This window comes from Calypte anna, chromosome 2, assembly GCF_003957555.1.
Source record: "Calypte anna isolate BGI_N300 chromosome 2, bCalAnn1_v1.p, whole genome shotgun sequence".
NCBI lineage: Eukaryota > Metazoa > Chordata > Aves > Apodiformes > Trochilidae > Calypte > Calypte anna.
In genome coordinates this window covers 64,135,988-64,155,009 of record NC_044245.1, presented here as the reverse complement: position 1 = coordinate 64,155,009, position 19,022 = coordinate 64,135,988, and the positions used below count along the sequence as shown (strand labels likewise).

General features: G+C 40.7%; 1 protein-coding gene across 5 annotated transcripts in view; it reads left to right on the top strand.

Moving 5' to 3' along the window:
- HIVEP1 (HIVEP zinc finger 1) overlaps window positions 1-19,022 on the top strand; it is a 128,256-nt gene that overhangs the window by 87,370 nt on the left and 21,864 nt on the right. For 4 of the 5 annotated variants that reach the window (XM_030444786.1, XM_030444788.1, XM_030444789.1 and 1 more), the window contains 2 exons: window positions 4,377-4,529; window positions 9,540-15,487. In XM_030444786.1, the coding sequence (XP_030300646.1) occupies window positions 4,377-4,529; window positions 9,540-15,487 (6,101 nt within the window). The remainder of the gene's footprint in view (window positions 1-4,376; window positions 4,530-9,539; window positions 15,488-19,022) is intronic. The other variant, XM_030444790.1, reaches the window with a different exon arrangement.

Below are 19,022 nucleotides of genomic sequence, written 5' to 3'. Positions count from 1 at the left end.
GCCTCTCTCAGGCTAATCTAAGATACAGGCAGGCCTACTCTTTCGGGAAAATGTTACTCAAAGGCAGGAAATACTTCTTCCTTTCTCCAGTGCTACTTTCAAAGAAACAAATCACTCCCGTTAATAATATTAATAAAAACAGTAGATTGTAGAGTTTAAACTTTATCATTTGTGCTAAACATTGTTAAATAATATTTGGCTGTTCTTAACTATTGCTTACTTTTGGCAGCCAGTAATATGAGTATTTCTTGGAATGTGTTTAGCTGAAAACCTATATGTTGCATAAAAAGAGACTTAGATATAAAGCAGTGCCAGCCACATCTCTAGTAATGATAAAACATCTGGTGAAACAAACCAAACCTTTTTAGACTGCATTGCTTTTGTTGAGGTGTGTGTTAGTGTGCAGAATTTACAAATGTCATTTATTTGATCGTGGAATTTGTGAATGGTAAAAGGAGTTAAGCATCAAAAAAAGCCAAAAAGTGGGATTCCTGGGGTGTGCTGTTCCCCATGTAGCCAGAGAGTGAGAGAGTGTATTATAGGTATGTATTCTGATCCAGATGACTTTGTAGGATGAAGACCTATAGAATCATACAGTGTATTGGGTATAAATGTGAGCAAAAATACTTTGCAGACCTTCAGCTTTATGCATTCCAGTCTCATAGCAGTGATGATTGATGAAAACTGTGATAAAATGATAAGTTGGCTTCTATTATAAAATGGCTAGATTTGGAGGCAAGGGGAGAACAGTGGATGTCATTTTTTACTTTGACTTTAATAAGGCTTTTGACTCTTGTTTCCCACTGTATTCTTGTGCTCAAGTTAGGGTGTGAGTGCACAACCAGAGGAGTATTAAGTCTGCTTTCAGCAGGTACAGAGGCAAACCACTGTGCCCAGGCAGGAGGAGCCCCTGTGGCAAGACTGCCTGGGGCTGACCAGGGAGCAGCTCTGAGGAAAGGCCATGGGGATGCTGTGGGTAGCAAGATGGGCATGAACCAACAGCTTGCTTGGCAGCAGGGGAGACCACAGCATTACAGATTATCCTTCCCCACTCAGTAATGCTGAAGCCACATTCAGGTACTGAGTCCAGTTTTTGCCTCCACTGGTGCAGGAGGAACATCAAAAACCTGGAGTGAGTTCAGTGTTGGGACACCACAACCATCAGGGCTGGAGCACAGGTACTGTGAGGCTGAGGGACCGGCACTCATTCAGCCTTGAGAAGAGGTGGTTTTGTGAGGGGTTATCGTGAAGATGGAGTTAGGCTCTTTGCTGTGGAGCTGCTGAGAGAACGAGAGGCAATAGGAATAAGTTGAAACCAGAGAGGGCTGGACTGGCTTGTTCTCCACAAGGACAGTGAAGCTGTGGAAGATGTTCAGACTGTGTAGACTCTTCTTGAAGGTTTCCAAGACCCTGCTGGAAAAAAGCCCTGAGGACTCAGGTCTGATTCCATAGCTGGCCCTGATTTAAATAGGATGTAGGACTAGAGATTTACTGAGGTCCCTTTCCACTTGAGTTATCTTGTGATGTTATGAAATACTAATTTTTAAATTTGGGTAACCTACTTAGTGGTAGAGGTACTAGGTATGATATGTTGGTGTATATATCAATATGCTGGGCAATTGCCAATGGTATGAAGTTCTTGCACCTGGGGCACAGTAACCCTTGATATTCATACAGCCTGGGGAGTGAGAGGCTGGAGAGCAGCCCTGAGGAAAGGGATCTGGGGGTTCTGGTTGACAGCAAGGTGAACATGAGCCAAGAGTGTGTCCTGGCAGCCAGAAGAGCCAACCAAGTGCTGGGGTGCATCAAGCACAGCATTGGCACTTGGTGAGGGAGGTGATTGTCCCACTTTACCCTGCACTGGTGCAGCCCCATCTTGAGCACTGTGTGCAGTTTGGGAGCCACAGTACCAAAAGGAGATAGAGGTAGGAGAGAGTGTCTGCAGGAGGGCTACGAGTTCAGTGAAGGGTTGAGAGGGAAAGCTGTGTGAGGAGTGGCTGAAGGCACTTGGTTTGTTCAGCCTGGAGAATAGGAGACTGAGGGGAGACCTCATTGCAGCTTCCTCTCTGAGGAAGGAGGAGGAGCAGGCACTGACCTCTTCTCTCTGGTGACCAATGATAGGACCCGAGGGAATGGTAGGAAGGTGTGATGGGGGAAGTCTAGCTTAGATGTTAGGGAAAAGTTTTTCACCCAGAGGGCAGTTGAGCAGTGGAACAGGCTCCCCAGGGAAGGGGTCACAGCACCAAGCCTGCCTGAGTTCAAGAAGTGTTTGGATGAGGCTCTGAGGCACATGGTGTGATTCTTGGGGTGCCCTACACAGGGACAGGTGTTGGACTTGATGATCCTGATGGGTCCCTTCCAATTTGGCAGATTCTTTGATTTTGTGATACATTTTCTGTACTATTACCTTTGATATGTGAACTTTAGCTACACTGATTTTATGGATTTACCAGGGTGCAATGGTAAAGACCATCAAAAAGTAACTTGACTTTACAAAAAGTGCCATTTAGGCTAATGGCACTACTCAAATGAATGGTGGTACCACATATTAACATAGCTTCACCTTTCCTGGAGCTTGTGTTGGTAGGACTTCTGCTATTTTGATTAATAATGAGAAATTAGGCTAATAAAATAGTCATTCCAGTATTTAAAATGGTGTGAAATGATCCTTAAAAGAGTCCTAGGAAACCTCTCTGTAGCTAGCAGCCAATACGTTACCTTTGATGAGTCACATATCAACCCAGAGCTTAGCGTCTGTTAAAAAAAAAAACAGGAAAAATTATAGTGTTTACAGTCAATATGAAATTATGAAACCATCCAATCCATGCCATGGATCCACTTGATCCAATCTCTGTCAGAATGCTTTAGCCTTTAAATGTCAAAGCTTCACCCTCCCTTTTTTAATTAATTAAAGTTGTGCTTTTTATACAGTGCAGATGGCTTTTAAGGGTTTGAACTGGTGTCTTTGACCATACAAGCTGTTAAGCATAGATTAAGCCTACTGACAGAAGTTTTCAAATATCACTGCTCACTTGCACTGCATCAAGTTCTTTGACTTGCCTCCTGACCTCTAAGGCAGGGAGTGGCCACCATTTGGACTTCTCATGAAGTCTAAAGTTAGGCATCTGAAGTAAGACTGTTAAAATTCCTCTGTTTGTCCTTAAAATTCAGCACTGCACTTGGGTTGATCTTGTTCATATCTTCTTGTTGATTTGTTGACTGCAGACATTTTCAGAGTTGTATGTGTGGTTTATGTAATCAAGTCTTTTTGGGTTTTCTTTTTCCACCTTTGAAAACCTATAATTTTAGGAAAAATATTTATGGTTGTACTTAACATGTAGGAAGCAATATAAAGCTTTAGAGGTAATCTAATAAAAAATGAAAGCTTAATTAATCCCTGCTGCTTTTAATTTAAAATCTGGTGGCCTCACATTTGCCAGCAAGACTTATTTTTTTATCTCATAATCATCATCTTCACTTATTCATGGAAATAGACCCAGTGGGGTGATTCATGAGTGTTTTCAATAGTTTTGATGAAATCAAATAAGTATCAGATGTCAAGACTAAGAATATAAGAATGTTTTGCATATCTAAAGACACTGGGAAGCTTAGCTGTTATCAGAGGTAAGATATTTAATAGTGATCTCTCTTTTTTGAAAAGCCTTCCACCTTTGAATTGCTGCCGTTGTTAGGTGTCAGAGTAACCTTTTAGCTGTAGGTTTAAGACATCAGTTAGTATTTAAACACTTTCAGAAGGGTCTTGACCTTACTTGTGGTTACCTGGGAGGCAACATACAGATTTAGGAGCTAAAGTTAAGGCAACTGAATTTGAAAATCTGTTCTCTGTGTGTACACCCACAAGGATTTTTTAGAATTCTGCAGCTGACCACATGAGTTGAAAACTGTGCTGTTCATTGGAGCGCAGAGGCAGGCAGTGTTTGCTTGCTCCATGTTTCATGGGATAGCACTGCTGGAGAAGGGAGCTCGGTGCCTCGCTTTGGTTCCCTTTTATTCTCTTCCTTTTTTTTTTTAAGTGCAAGCACATAGCTCTATTAGAAGGGAGAGAAAGAGAGTGGGTGTTATAATCACATGTAGGCTTTGAGACAGGCAGTTCTAGAAGCTACTTAAACAAAATCATTGAGATAATTTTGTTAAGACACCGTCTAGTTCAGCAGTGAATGCATTGGAAGAACAAATCAGATCGCTTATGCCTTTATTTGCTGCCTGAGTTATGCTGCCACATTGCTATCTACACGATCACACTTGGGTTCTTCTTCTCTGTTCCCTGTGCATAGTGCAAAGTGCAGCAGAGAAATTGTAGGTGAACAAAGCCACGTTTAGAAACATCGGTTTTTCTTGTCATGTTTTGAATGCAGAATTCAGACCAAAGGAAAAGAAATCGAGAGTCTTGATAGCAAAGCAGCACAAAGCCAACCAGGCAAAGCACAGAAGAGATGCTCCAGTGTCCTTGGGATGTGAAAACGGAGGCGTTGAGCACAATGGCGTTGTTACCTCTTCTCTTGGGCTAGGTAACTTAATCCTATTTGATGTAATAAGGCTTACGAAAAAGATACTTTTCAGACATCTGATTGAGGTCACAGCACTTCTCACTTCACCACCTGAGAAAAAGGGGAATTACTTCCCAGTGATGAGAAGAGCTTTGTGATTGCAGAGGGAGGTGAGCAGAGTGGATGGGAGAGAAAGAAAAGAGGATCAACTTAATTTCTTTCTTTCTTTCTTTCCCTCTTTCTTTCTTTCCCTCTTTCTTTCTTTCCCTCTTTCTTTCTTTCTTTCCCTCTTTCTTTCTTTCTTTCCTTCTTTCTTTCTTTCTTTCTTTCTTTCTTTCTTTCTTTCTTTTCTTTCTTTCTTTCTTTCTTTCTTTCTTTCTTTCTTTCTTTCTTTCTTTCTTTCTTTCTTTCTTTCTTTCTTTCTTTCTTTCTTTCTTTCTTTCTTTCTTTCTTTCTTTCTTTCTTTCTTTCCTTCTTTCCTTCTTTCCTTCTTTCCTTCTTTCCTTCTTTCCTTCTTTCCTTCTTTCTTTCTTTCTTTCTTTCTTTCTTTCTTTCTTTCTTTCTTTCTTTCTTTCTTTCTTTCTTTCTTTCTTTCTTCTTTTCTTTCTTTCTTTCTTTCTTTCTTTCTTTCTTTCTTCTTCTTTCTTTCTTTCTTTCTTTCTTTCTCTCTTTCTTTCTTTCTTCTTTCTTTCTTTCTTTCTTTCTTTCTTTCTTTCTTTCTTTCTTTCTTTCTTTCTTTCTTTCTTTCCCTCTTTCTTTCTTTCCCTCTTTCTTTTCTTTCCTCTTTCTTTCTTTCCTTCTTTCCTTCTTTCTTTCTTTTCTTTCTTTCTTCTTTCTTTCTTTCTTTCTTTCTTTCTCTCTTCTTCTTTCTTCTTTCTTTCTTTCTTTCTTTCTTTCTTTCTTTCTTTCTTTCTTTCTTTCCTTCTTTCTTTCTTTCTTTCTTTCTTTCTTTCTTTCTTTCTTTCTTTCTTTCTTTCTTCTTTCTTTCTTCTTTCTTTCTTTCTTTCTTTCTTTCTTTCTTTTCTTTCTTTCTTTCTTTCTTTCTTTCTTTCCCTCTTTCCCTCTTTCCCTCTTTCCCTCTTTCCCTCTTTCCCTCTTTCCCTCTTTCCCTCTTTCCCTCTTTCCCTCTTTCCCTCTTTCCCTCTTCCCTCTTTCCCTCTTTCCCTCTTTCCCTCTTTCCCTCTTCCCTCTTCCCTCTTTCCCTCTTTCCCTCTTTCTTTCTTTCTTTCTTTCCCTCTTTCTTTCTTTCTTTTTCTCCTTCCTTTCTTCCTTTCTTCCTTTTTTTTCTTTTTTTTTTTTTTTAGTACATGAAGGTGTTTTTACATTTTCTTTGTTCAGTGTCAGCTTGTTGATGTGGGTACACCACCCTGGCAAGTTGTCACTCTCCTGAAAGTTTGTCATTCTGAAAAGCAGAGGAGTGTTCAGCATTCTGGGACTGACATTTTCCTGCCAGTTTTGTTATTGCCTCTGAACTTACAGTTGATCTTTCTGCAGGCATGCAGCTGTAGATCAACAAATGTGCAATGGAATACCTTCAGTGTAAACTGGGAATACAAAAAGGTGCATCATACACAGAAGGAACAAAAAGCCAAAAATAAGTGAATTGAAGTTATCAGGGATCCCATTTTTCCCCAGATAAGCTAGAATTTTGGGTATTGCCAACATGAGGTGACTATTTCCATTAATAATAAGCATTTCTAAATTATCAAGGAGCATTCTGGCCCAAACGAGGAGTGTCAAGGAGTAAAGTAGAGCACAGGACATATACTGTTGTTAACCCTTGTAGAGCCATTGTTGCAAAACTAAGTTTTATAGATTTTATGGACACGTACACTGAAGCAAACCTGCAACTCCATCTCTGGAATCACAAAAGATGTAGAATCATAAATACAAGTAGGAAACTAAGTCTCATGATATCTCTAGATTGGAGTTTTATTATAATTAAAGCAGTGCAATTGGTGGTTGTGAAGAGTAAAAGAAAATTTCTGTTTCTCTATGCAATGCAATGTATAACTTGCCATTGTTTATTTTATCTTTTCAATTGCTAAAACAATTTTTATGGTTTGGTATGGGTTGAACAATATTTTTTTAAAAGTAAAGCAGTAACTAGATCATCAAAGATTCAGATCTTATATTCATAATGAATTAATGTATTTTGTATATATCCAGTCTAAGGCTCGACTTGACAAAGGCTTAATAATTCTGTGGTTCTGTGATTTAATTATTTGACTGGCAGATTAGAGATAACTTTTTACTTTCTTTAAGGCTTACTTTAGCCACATAACATCTTTCAGCTGTGTTGGCTTCCAGTTCACTAGCATGACAGAAGTTGAGCATGCTCATTTTTCTGCACTTTATGGCAAAAAGCCAGGAACAGTAGCTACTTAGTATTCCGAGGCATCAGAAAGAAGGACATCATTTGATTGTTCAATTACTGCACTATAAAACACCTCAGTCTGTTTTGTGTATGTTCATCTCCTTGGATGTTCACTACTCCTGGCATTTTCACCTTCTTAGCTATGTGTCATCTGCCCAGTTCTTGCCACAGTGCTCCAGTATGAACATGGGCAGTATAATCAGTGTGGAGGCGTGGTTGTGACAGGATAAAAGCTGCAGTGAGTGCATAAAAGGAACCAAATTACTTACACTCAATTAACGTGGCCATGCTTCTCAGAGGTCAACAAACCATGGCTAAAAGCACCCTTTTATATATTTACCTTGACAGTTTCTCTTTTATTTGATTTTTGCTGTTGAAGGAACAAAAATAGTTGCAGTAGACTGAATTTTAAAGAAATCACCATTAATAATGTTAATGATAATTTATTAGTGTAAGCCGTGCATTTAATTGTGAAACAATGGAAAGGACTAAATATCGTGATGGAAAAGAGCTCAGCTTTGAATATGTCAAATCCAGTCTAATATGAATAGGTTTTGGTGATAAAGCAATAAATGCAAAGTTCTTTTATAGATTAAGTCAACAGTTACTGCAGAAATTTCTCTCTGGATGATCAAGAGGAGCACAAAGTCCCAGTAACCAAGATTGGGAACCAGTAGTTCTGCCAAGGGATTCTAGAGTCTCTTCTATGGGATCACAGAATGTGACAAAACAGTCTCTTAGTCTTCTTGGTTAAATTTCCTCTGGTTGGGCTGGGAGAGAATTAGGTCAGGTTCTGTCAAACTTCCACAATTGCAAGACATTATGTGTGATATCTTCCAGTTTGCAAGGCAATCTCCTGAATATCCAATGACTATAAATGAATGTATGAGTACATTCAGTTGTCACTGAGTTGGAAATGGAAATTGGAACTTCCAAGTGTCTGGCATTAGCACATATCTCAGCTGGGTCATGCTCTGGCATGAGGAAAACATAAAATTTTCCTGCCTTCCTTTTCCCACTGGTCACTTTGCGCTCTCTTCTGCTAGACAAGCTTCAGGCATTGCCTGGATTTCCTTTCACATGGAGCAGGAATTTCACCAGCTGCAGCATCTTTTGTTGGATGCACACAGTGTTGGCTTTCCTCCCACAGCAGTATGGAGGCCAGCTGGTGTTTCTGCAAGAGGACACTCTTCATGCCACTCAAAGGGGGCCAGTAGGGTTGATGGTTGATGGAAAGTCTGAGCTTTCTCCACTTAGCTCCTGGTGAAGTTTGCCATGAGAAATTTTTGCCTTTATACATTCTATAAAGGCTTTTGTTTAAGTAGAAGTGCACATAAACCTCTCTTCAGGAGTAACTCTGTGCAGGTAAACTCACTACTGCTTCCCAAAATGTGTTTGCAGCTGAGCCTTGTCAGAGGTATCAGCCCTCTAGTCACATCAGATTCTTCTTTTGCTTTGAACATTGTCAATCAGATGAATATGGGTTTGGTTAACAGTCTAATGAATGAGTTGTAAAAGCTTAAGAAAAAATAGATTTGCATACTTTTAATATTTGGCTTCCTCTGCTTTATCAGACATGTTAGCTGAAGCAGTGGTTATGAGTGATGAGTGAGTGTTAGGAAAGAAGTAAAAATAAATTAAAAATTAAGTAAGAGATTAAATATCACACTGTTGATCATTTAACTTAATGTTACAAAAACAAAGGTGTATAGCATTGGGTATTTTAAAAAAACACCAACAAAGAACAAAACACCAAACCAAAAAACCCCAAAAAACAACTTGTAAGCAGCAATCCTGAAATAAAGTCTATATGTATTTTTTTGTTATCAAAGAAATTGGACTCTCTACAGCTCTAAGGACTTGCTACAAAATTATTCTGCTGAATAATATTCCAATTCATTTGCCTTTCACTACACCCCTGAAACTCCACGTGAATACCTGTTTAAAATTAGCAACAAGTGCAGCTACCAATGAAGTAATTCAAAGTTAGTTTATTTTGTTTCATGATGCACAAATAGAGTATCATTTAAGTGTGACTGATTTTATTAATCCACAGTAGTTGCTCATCTGAAATGCTATTGAAGTTCAGTAAATGGAGCTCTGAAAAGGAGTATTTGACAGATGGCGTGGGTGGTTGTGCCATTTCCATGATAAATCTACTTACAAATATAACCATGAGGAAGCTGCCTTCGTTCCTTGTGGACTGCAACATATAGATAGGAAAAGTGACAAACATGACATAAAAACAGATTTGTGTCGTGGTTCTTCATTTTCCTGCTATAATGATTTTAATTTTTAAACAAGAGCAAGAGAGAGGTTTCTTTTCACTTTATCTGAAAAGAATTTGCTATAAATATGAAAATATTCTTTCAGTAGCTTTTCTTACTTTTCTTTCGACGCTTTTTCTATAGTGAATTACTTTTGTAATGTCTTACAGGATCAGCTAGAAATCATTGCTCTTTCTAGATGAAAACAAAATAGATCTTTGCCAAGATGTATTTACTGTTAAAAAAATATTGAAGGCTGGAGAAATGCACAGTGCTGTTGCCCCAGGGCTTACTGTTGAAACTTAGACATGATAAAATGGTATAAATAAAAATATGCTGCATTGTTCAGTTTTAATATTCTTTTTTATTCTTTTTTTGATTTGACAGAAATCACTGATGCTGGTTCTAGAGGAACTCAAGATACAGTTAAGGGTGTGAAAAGGAAAAAGATCGTGACTGAAAACCATCTGAAAAAAATACCAAAATCGCCTTTAAGAAGCCCCGCTGAAGCCAAGGTTAAGCAAAATGTAGACCCATCACCACTAAAAGCTCTTCTGGATGCCTCTGAACACGCCACGGCACAGGATCACCTGCCTGTGCAAAATGGGAGTCAATGTACCAAACAAAACGGGAGAGCTCTTAGTAGTGAGATAAGTGTTAAAACAACCAAATCTGAGGCATCGGTGCAGACAAAGCTTTCACTGACACATCAGTCCTTAGATCTGCGTAAACAGGAGGATACTGATGCAAACCAACTGAACTCACCAGAGAAGAAGTCTCTCTCAAACTCCTCATCACGTGAAACAAAGACTGACAGTAATGAATGTATTAATTTTATTGATCGCAGTACATCGTCCCCATGTACACGTACTGCATTCGATGTCTTATTAAAAGCTATGGAGCCTGAACTGAACACCTTAGCACAAGAGTGCGCCCCTTATGGGATGCAGATAGAGAAACTAAGACCAAATAAAACTGTAAGCACCTCTTCTAGTCTCACATCCAGTACAGTGAGTGTCCAAAATCAGTCTGCTTTGTCACAGCGTGAGTTTGCAGCTGGACCTCAGTATTACCCCTCTACATCCAACAATGTGCATGTAGCAGCAACTGGCAAGACTGGACAAGCACAAAGCCAATCAGTTTCTCACTCACAAGACCTTATTACTAAAACCAGTCAACAAAATCACCAGGTTGTTGTGTGTCCAAGTTTCACTAGATCTCTGGTGCACCAGCAGAGTCAAGAAAACCCCAAGCTCCAGCAGATTTACAGCATAGCAGTATCTTCGTCTGTCATTCACACCTCATCTTCCACTGTAACTCAGGTTTTTCCTCAAAACCAGTTAGTAGCTACTTCATCTTCACCTTTGTCAATTAGCACATCGAGTTCGACACACTTGTCTATAGGTCCCTTGTATAATTCAGCCCAGATTGCATCAGTTGTAAACCATGGTGTGGAACAAATATGTAACCTCTTGAAAGACCAGAAGCCTAAAAAGTTAGGGAAATATGTCTGTGAGTATTGCAACCGGGCCTGTGCCAAGCCCAGTGTTCTCCAAAAGCACATCCGATCCCATACTGGAGAGCGACCGTACCCTTGCGTGACATGTGGATTTTCATTTAAAACCAAGAGCAACCTGTACAAGCACAAAAAATCTCATGCACATGCTATCAAACTTGGACTTGTCCTACAACCAGATTCGGGTGGCCTCTTCTTGTCCCACGACTCAGACAAAGCACTTAGCATTCATTCAGATGCGGAAGAAAGCGGCGAAAGTGAAGATGAAGGCACTGCTGATGAAAGACAAGATGATCAAGAACTGGAACCTGCACAAATAGTGAAAGTAATTTCAAATGCAGAAACCTTACGGAAAGGAAGCCCTATTCCATTAAGCAACACAGACTGTATACCAGGTGACTCTTCCTTACATGATTCAGAACCTCAAGTAAGGGCAGCTTTACCAAAAGTCGTTGTTCATCCTGTAAATGTTTCTCCATTAAGGGCCGATAGCCCAAAAGTAACAGAAGCAGCACCTGAGCTTGCTGCAGCACAGAGAAAAGGAGATGCTAAAGTGACAACTCTTCAGTCAAATGTGACACATACACCTTCATTCAAGGAGAATGACATAAAGCAACATCAGAAAGCAGAAATGGGCCTATTGGAGGAACAACTGGGATCTGCAGTAGGAGCAGCGCATGCTCAGCTCCAGAGACAACAAGCAACCGATGGTTCCCAAGATCAGCAAGGAAAATCTCTTCTGAGCCCTAGAAGTTTGGGTAGTACTGATTCTGGTTACTTCTCTCGTTCTGAAAGTGCCGATCAAACGATGAGCCCACCAGCTCCTTTTGTAAGAGGACTGCTCGTCTCTGAGAAAGATCCCAACAAAAACCTGCCCTGTGTGCCTCGAGCAAGTGGTGTGGTAGCATCTGTTGTACAGACTGTTTGTGCTGACAAAAATCTGATTCTCTCTGGGCAAATGAGACCTCCCTTGGCAACAAAAACCCTTGAGGAGCGTATTTCCAAGTTAATTTCTGATAATGAGGCTGTCGTGGATGACAAACAGTTGGATAGCGTGAAACCAAGAAGAACATCTCTTTCAAGAAGAGGAAGCATAGATTCACCAAAATCCTACATATTTAAGGATTCTTTCCAGTTTGATTTAAAGCCCATGGGAAGAAGAACTAGCTCAAGCTCTGATATACCAAAGTCTCCTTTCACACCAACTGAGAAATCAAAGCAAGTTTTTCTTCTTTCTGTACCATCCCTTGACTGTTTACCTATAACACGAAGTAATTCCATGCCTACTACCAGCTACTCAGCAGTACCTCCAAATGTAATACCTCCCTCTCATCCCCTTCGAGGAAGTCAGTCATTTGATGATAAAATTGGCTCTTTATATGATGATGTTTTTGTATCAGGACCTGCTACTCCACTGAACCAAGGCGGACATCCTCGGCCTCTTGTTAGACAGGCAGCAATAGAAGATTCTTCTACTGGTGAAAGCCAAGTTCATGGGCCAGTGCGATCTGTAGAAGAAAGCTACCTGGGGTGTAATTTATCAAGTGAGTCTTTGTTACAGAGGACTAAGTCCCTGGCACAGGGAACAAATTTAGAAAAAACAAAGAAGTCCCCTCAGGTTCGAGGAACAATGTTTGAGTGTGAAACCTGCAGAAATAGGTACAGAAAACTGGAAAATTTTGAAAACCACAAGAAATTTTATTGTTCAGAGTTGCATGGACCTAAAACTAAAGCAGCAATCCGAGAGCCTGAGCATAAAACTGTTCCAAATAGTACACAGCCTCAAATTCTACACTACAGAGTCACTACTTCAACTGGCGTGTGGGAGCAGACACCCCAGATAAGGAAACGAAGGAAAATGAAAAGTGTTGGCGATGATGATGACCCACAACAAAATGATACTAGCACACTATCAAAGAATGCAGAAGTCCAAAGCAAGCCAGCAAATTCTTCCAGTCTGTCAAAACACAATGCGACAACGTTGGTGGGATCACAGCAGCCAAGCAGCCTTGTACTTCAAAATTCCCAAATTCAGCTTGTGCCTCGAGGCACGGATCAGACTACCGATCCAAAGGTGGTTCCTCTTATTGAAAAGCAGTCAAGTTCAGCTGTGCAAGAAAAGGTGGAGTTGAAAAGACAAGGGACTGGCATTTCAGTAATACAGCACACCAACTCACTGAGCAGAAATAGCTCATTTGAGAAATCAGAGTCATTTGAAAGAGTATCCCCAGTTTCTTCTCAAGAGCCCAACAAGGTTGCAAAGCACCACTCTTTGAATACAGTTGTAATCCAAGAGGATAGACACTCTCATCTGAATACTGCCCAGCATCATCAGACCCTATCTTCTGAAGCACCTAGAGGGGAAGTCCAAGGAAGCCAAATAGTTTCTAATGAGAGAAGTGCACCTCTTCAGCCGTCGAGACTTGTTCGTCAGCAAAACATCCAGGTTCCTGAAATACTGGTCACGGAAGAACCAGACAGGGAGCAAGAAAACCAGTGCAGCGATCAGGAAAAGACAGAAAGGTTTAATTGGCCACAGCGCAGCGAAACACTGTCAAAATTGCCAACAGAAAAGCTTCCACCAAAGAAGAAAAGAATTCGCTTGGCTGAAATGGAGCATTCATCTGCTGAGTCAAGCATTGACTCCACGCTTTCCAGAAGCCTAAGTCGGGAGAGTAGTTTGTCTCATGCCTCCAGTTTCTCAGCCTCGCTTGATAAAGATGAACCTTTGAAGGCTGAGAACCCTTCCAAAGCAGACCCTGTTAGTAAGTTGTCAGAGTTCCTCGTGATTCCTGCTGGCTCGCAGGCACTGGCTGTGCCTGGTCCTCATTATAGGGAAATGAGACGTGCTGCCTCGGAGCAAATCAGCTGCACACAGCCATCAATGGAGGTTGTGGACTACAGGAGTAAGTCATTTGACTGTGGAAGCATGTCTCCATCAAAGCCTGCCTCGCTCGTAGAGATAGCTGCTCCGAAAGTGTCATCTGCAAATGGAGTCACTGGACACGTGCCTCTGCTAGAAAGGAGGAGGGGGCCATTTGTGAGACAGATCTCTTTAAATATTGCTCCAGACAGTCATCAGCCTCAAGTTCAATCAACCACCTCATTTCAGACAGCTCACACTACAGATGTGCCCACAGTGTCATTGCAGAGGCTGCAGACCTCTGGCAAATCTTCAGTAGAGTTTCCTTCGAGTACTCAGAATTCACAGACTCACTCCAGGCCTCACTCAGCAATTCAAAACTGTAACCCTGTTAGCCTGTCTTCAGTTCAGCATCCTTTAGATCACATGTTGAATACTTCAGGACAGCCATCCTCGACACATCAGCCTTCCCAGACATCTACTAAAGCATCAGCCCAAGGGGAACAAGCGAGCACATATGTGCTTTCTTGTCATCCCGATGAAAAGAAGGATTGTTTTGCTCCAAAGTATCAACTTCAAGTTAAAACTTTAAATATAGGTCAGCCGTACTCTTCTAAATTGCTAAAAAACACTTTACCAGCTCAGACAGTTTCAAGTCAAGCTGGGGTGAACCACAATGCATCGTCCTTTGAATTGCAGACTAAACTGGCTGACATGCCTAATCCATACTCTGTGCCTCCTCTAAAACAAATTGTCCCTAATAACTGCAGCAGTCAAATACATCGGATTCCTCCTTTTGTGGTTCCTGTCCGTATTCACAGCAGTGTGCCCTCCTATGGCTTTGCAACTGTTACACCCCTTCCTCACATTTTGGTGACCCAGGATCAGGTAAATCAATCAGTTTGCAAAACAAATGTTGCAACGGTGCCAACGCTTGACGGCAAAACCCAGCTGCCAAAATCTCACAGAGATCATCAGAGGACTTTGTCAAATTCACTTGAATTTGAAAATTCGCTACCAGAAAGTGGAAACAGAAATTCACCTTTGTCAGGCTCTTTGAATACTATTCAGAAAGTGCCAGTTAGCGAACTCTTCCCTCAGCAGGAAGCTACAGCTTCAAGTAAACGAATGCTTTCCCCAGCCAACAGTTTAGATATTGCCATGGAGAAACAGCAAAAACGTGTTAAAGATGAGAGTGGAGCTGCCTGCATGACAGATACTAGGCAGCTGCATTCACTGAATGTGAGATCTAACGACCCTACCAGTAAGCAGAAGAAACCAGTTTTGGTAAGACAGGTTTGCACCACAGAACCTCTTGAAAATCACCTCGCAGATCCTGATGGGGTTGCACAGCATGAAAAAAGCAGCAAAGCTGGTACTTCAGACCTGCTGCTGCCTGACCGTCATTCAGCTGACACTGGGGTTTCAGAAACCCTAAAGGAATCACCAGCATCTGAGGACTGTAAGTCTGCAGCATCGCCAGTGGTTGTAGTTAGAAAACCATCTGAATTGTCTCCAGTGAATAATCAGAGTTCTCTTCTCAAGACTGTAAGTATCAGTCAAGAGGGAAGGTCCCCAGCTAGCAGTAGTGAGAGCAAGCAAATCAATAGCCAGGGCCAAGCAAAGCCTGCAGCTACTGTGGCTGTGATGAACGCAGGAGAAATGCAGAGACTGTCATTTCCAAGCCTCAAGACCTCAACGAGTTTTACCTGGTGTTACCTCCTGAACAGAAAACCATTGCATCTGCTGCAAAATGATCAGAAAATCTCAGCCTATTCTACCTGGACCATTAGTCCCAACAATCCCAATCCACTTGGTTTGTCGACAAAGGTAGCTCTCTCCCTCCTCAATTCCAAACAGAAAGTTGAAAAACCTCTGTACACTCAAGCAAGAACTACTCATCCCAGATCTGATGTATTGGTCTATTCCAGCAAGTGGAAGAACAGCTTAACAAAGGTACTTAAGATACTCTTGATGGATACTGATCATTTACAGAGGATTTGCTTTGAAAATCATACTTGTTCGTGTTTTAGAGAATGTAATATGCCTGACATGTATAATGTATGTGCTTATTTATTTTAGTTATGCTGGATCAAACTGCTAAAAAGACCTTAAGTAATTCCATTAGGAAACCTATTCATAAGGATTTATCACTTTTCATGGAAATTAGTTCCTGGATTGAAATCTGTATTTGAAGGGGCAGGAATGTTTTTGGCTATTTTTTAAATGCGAAGGGAAGAAGAAAAATATTTCTGACATAAATATTTGTTAAACGCTTGTTTGTAACTGAAAACAGGTTACTTTAAGATCATAATTGCATATTTTGCCTAAAAGTCAGACAGTGTTTTCTGTTATAAAAGAGTGCTCATGCTGAACAGGTGTCCACAGATACGTCACAAAGATATTTTTCACCATCGCTGATCGTCTAACTATGAGAGGAGCAGTGTACCATTTCCCTTTCTCCCACCTAGGTTAATCAGTGGTGTGAAACGATGACAAAAATAGCAAAGTTTAAAGCAAAATATCCCCCTCCATAAAACACAACAACTTCTTGGAGCAGTGTGTCTCCAAAGATGACATTAAATCTTGCGCAGTGAAATACCCTTGGGGCAATGTTTGTGACCCACGTAAAACACTGCGTCATTCTGGAGTCAGATGTGACAGAGCCAAGTAGTCACTTGTTATTTCCTTAGCTGTGGCAGTGCTGCACACGTGTGATCAGGATTTCACTTGCTGGACAGTTTTGTTGTGTACAGGGCCCAAGCTGTGCTGGTTTGCACTGGATTTGGTTTTTCTTAGCAACTGAACCACCACCCTGAATGGGTGAATAGTGGCTCTCTGCCCTTTCTAGTATGGTAAGAAGAAGCCCTGTCTATTTAATGGATCAAATACTAATTTTATTGTCCCATACAGCAAAACCATAAACCTTTCTGCAGAGCACCTTGGTGTACTGCACAGTTTCACACTCTTCCCTCTTTGCTGTGTATGCTGTGTGTTTGATGCCAGACTTCTCTTTGGAGCTACCAAAAACGGGGCATTAGCTGTGGGTCTCCCTTTCTCCAGAGCCCCTCAGCTGTCCATGACATAGAAGTGTTTTTCTGGGGAGGCTAAAAGCAATCATAATTTGTCCTAATCCTGCAGTATAGCACCAGCTAAATTTTCCAAGCATTTGGCTGGAAATAGGGATCTGCAGGGCCAGCAGTCACTCTAGAGGAGATGTAGCCCAGCCTTGAGGAAAGATTTCTGTGTATTTCTGTGGGTGTTGAGTCTTAGAGACTGTTGCTGTCAGAAGTCACCCTGGGATGTTTCACTATTTGCTCCTTGTTTTTCTAAGGTACAAAGTCGTCAGTGATGGAAAAAGCAATAGGATGAGAAACTGTGTAAGAGTAAGAAATCATCTCAGAATTACAGGGGGAGTTGAGAAGATATGCTGGAACCCTTCAGGCCTGTAGCGAGGTTTAACTTTGTTTTCCTGAAATCAGTGGAAGACTTTGCTGAGATTTATGTTGGAGGTCAAAAGCTTTATCTGTAAAGTTTCACGCAGAAAATACATACAGGTTGCTGGCTTTGTGTTAGTTCTGTAACTGAATTGAATCATTGCTTCTATAATAGAGTGGGCAGCCTTTGCTGAAACTCATGTTTCCTTTTTCAGGCTTCTCCCTCATATGTTTCATGAGATGTTGCACTTAGTAGTGCTACATTTAAAAAAATAAAATTCAAAGATTTAGCTTTTCTCATTGTACAAAGTTGACTGATTCTAAGGCAAGACTCACACCAGTTCTGTCACTGAGTCATGCTTTTTTTATTTTTAAAGAACAATCTATCAGAAGAAATTCTGTGCTAACAAAGCTGCTGTGTGCGTCTAGAAGAATAAATTTTGTCTACAAACAAATTCTGTTTAGAATATAAATAATGGATAATAGTATTTTGAAAAATATTTTGACAGCAGCCTTTTAAACATTCTAGCAATACTGAAATTCTGTAATAGGCAGCTGTCAGGTACATTTAAAGTGCTTCTGCCACAAAGGAACCACAGTTAATAATCTTTCTTCAGTCTTTCTTGCTGACGTTTTGAATGAAGCACATGAGCATGGTAAAATTGAAGAGTTCTTAAGCTCTACTTGCAACTGATTTACAGGTTTTATTCAAAGCTATTATGAGGGAATAGAGTACAGCGAGAAAGCACCAATTAAAGTTTAATCAGCATCTGGGATTGTACAGGCAAGGTATAGGATGGCAGAAATTAAAAATTTCAAAGACCTGATAGGACTTAACAACTCCTGAGTTCTGTTTCAGTGACTCTGGCAGCAGCACTTTCCGGAATGATGATGATACTGTTACAGTGTACCTCTGGTTAGACCTGGTGACTGAATAGCTGATGCTAACTTGGAAACTTCCTCACAGAAGCCATGTTTAAAGAAAGCAAAAACTGAAATTGCTCATTCATTTCTTGCCCAGTAATTCTCCTGCCCTTTTTTCTGGTTCTGAGGATGCAGAATGTTGGAGGTCCTTTTGGAAATTAGTATTCCATTGAAAAAAAAAAAAAAAAAGCAACAATGATAAAGGCAACAAACAAATTTGCAAATCTCAAAAAAATTGTGATTCATTTCCTTCTTAAAAGCTTGATGGGCTTCCAAGTTCCTTTGGGAACCACAGTTCAGATTGCAGGTCTCTGGGTGTTGTGTTTGCTTAAGTGGTTTGCATGTTGTAAACCTGACTTGACAGAGAGCTTTAAGTGCTACTAAATCCAATTTATAAATAATAATAAAAGCACCGCACTCTTATGCCTCACCTTACCTCTCTCACAATCATAGCCCTTTCCAGGGTGATTTGGTGTTTTCTGCTCTTGGAGCTTTAACTGCTCATCTTCTCACCCAGATAAGGTGAATTCCTGAACTCTTCTTGGGTTTGCCCCCAAAACTAGCCTGTGTTTACAGAAACCTCATGCAGGTGCATAGCTGTTGCTAATCACAGTCATTCCCCCCCCCCCCCCCCAAAAAAAAAAAAAGCAGTTCTTTCAACAACAGGAAATAAAGAGACATGTGAACAAAATGCAAACAATAAGGAGCCCCGGGATTGTGTTTGCTCTTCACAATTCGCTGCTCAGAGGCAATAGGTGAAGTTGCCACGTTCCAGTGACTCAGAGAACAAACCACAAAGTCTTATTGTGAAAGAAGCTCCTGGAACGAGTACAGTACGTTAAAATGCAACAGGACATTTACCTGCATGGGGAAGGCACATTTTTTCTCCCCACTCTTTTTGGTTTACTACTCTGTTTATTATTATTTTTCACCAGTTTTCCTCACCTTAAGTCACTGGTGGTGTAACAGGAACCCTTTCTCAAGCCCCCACATTAATCTTGGCTCCCTGAAACGAAGCAATAACATGTGCAGTATTCCAGGGTGAACATTTTCGAGCAAGGATACACTGAGGAATGGAAAGTTTCTCCTAACTGGAAAGCTTTCCTTTCTTGGATGATGTGCCGCAACAG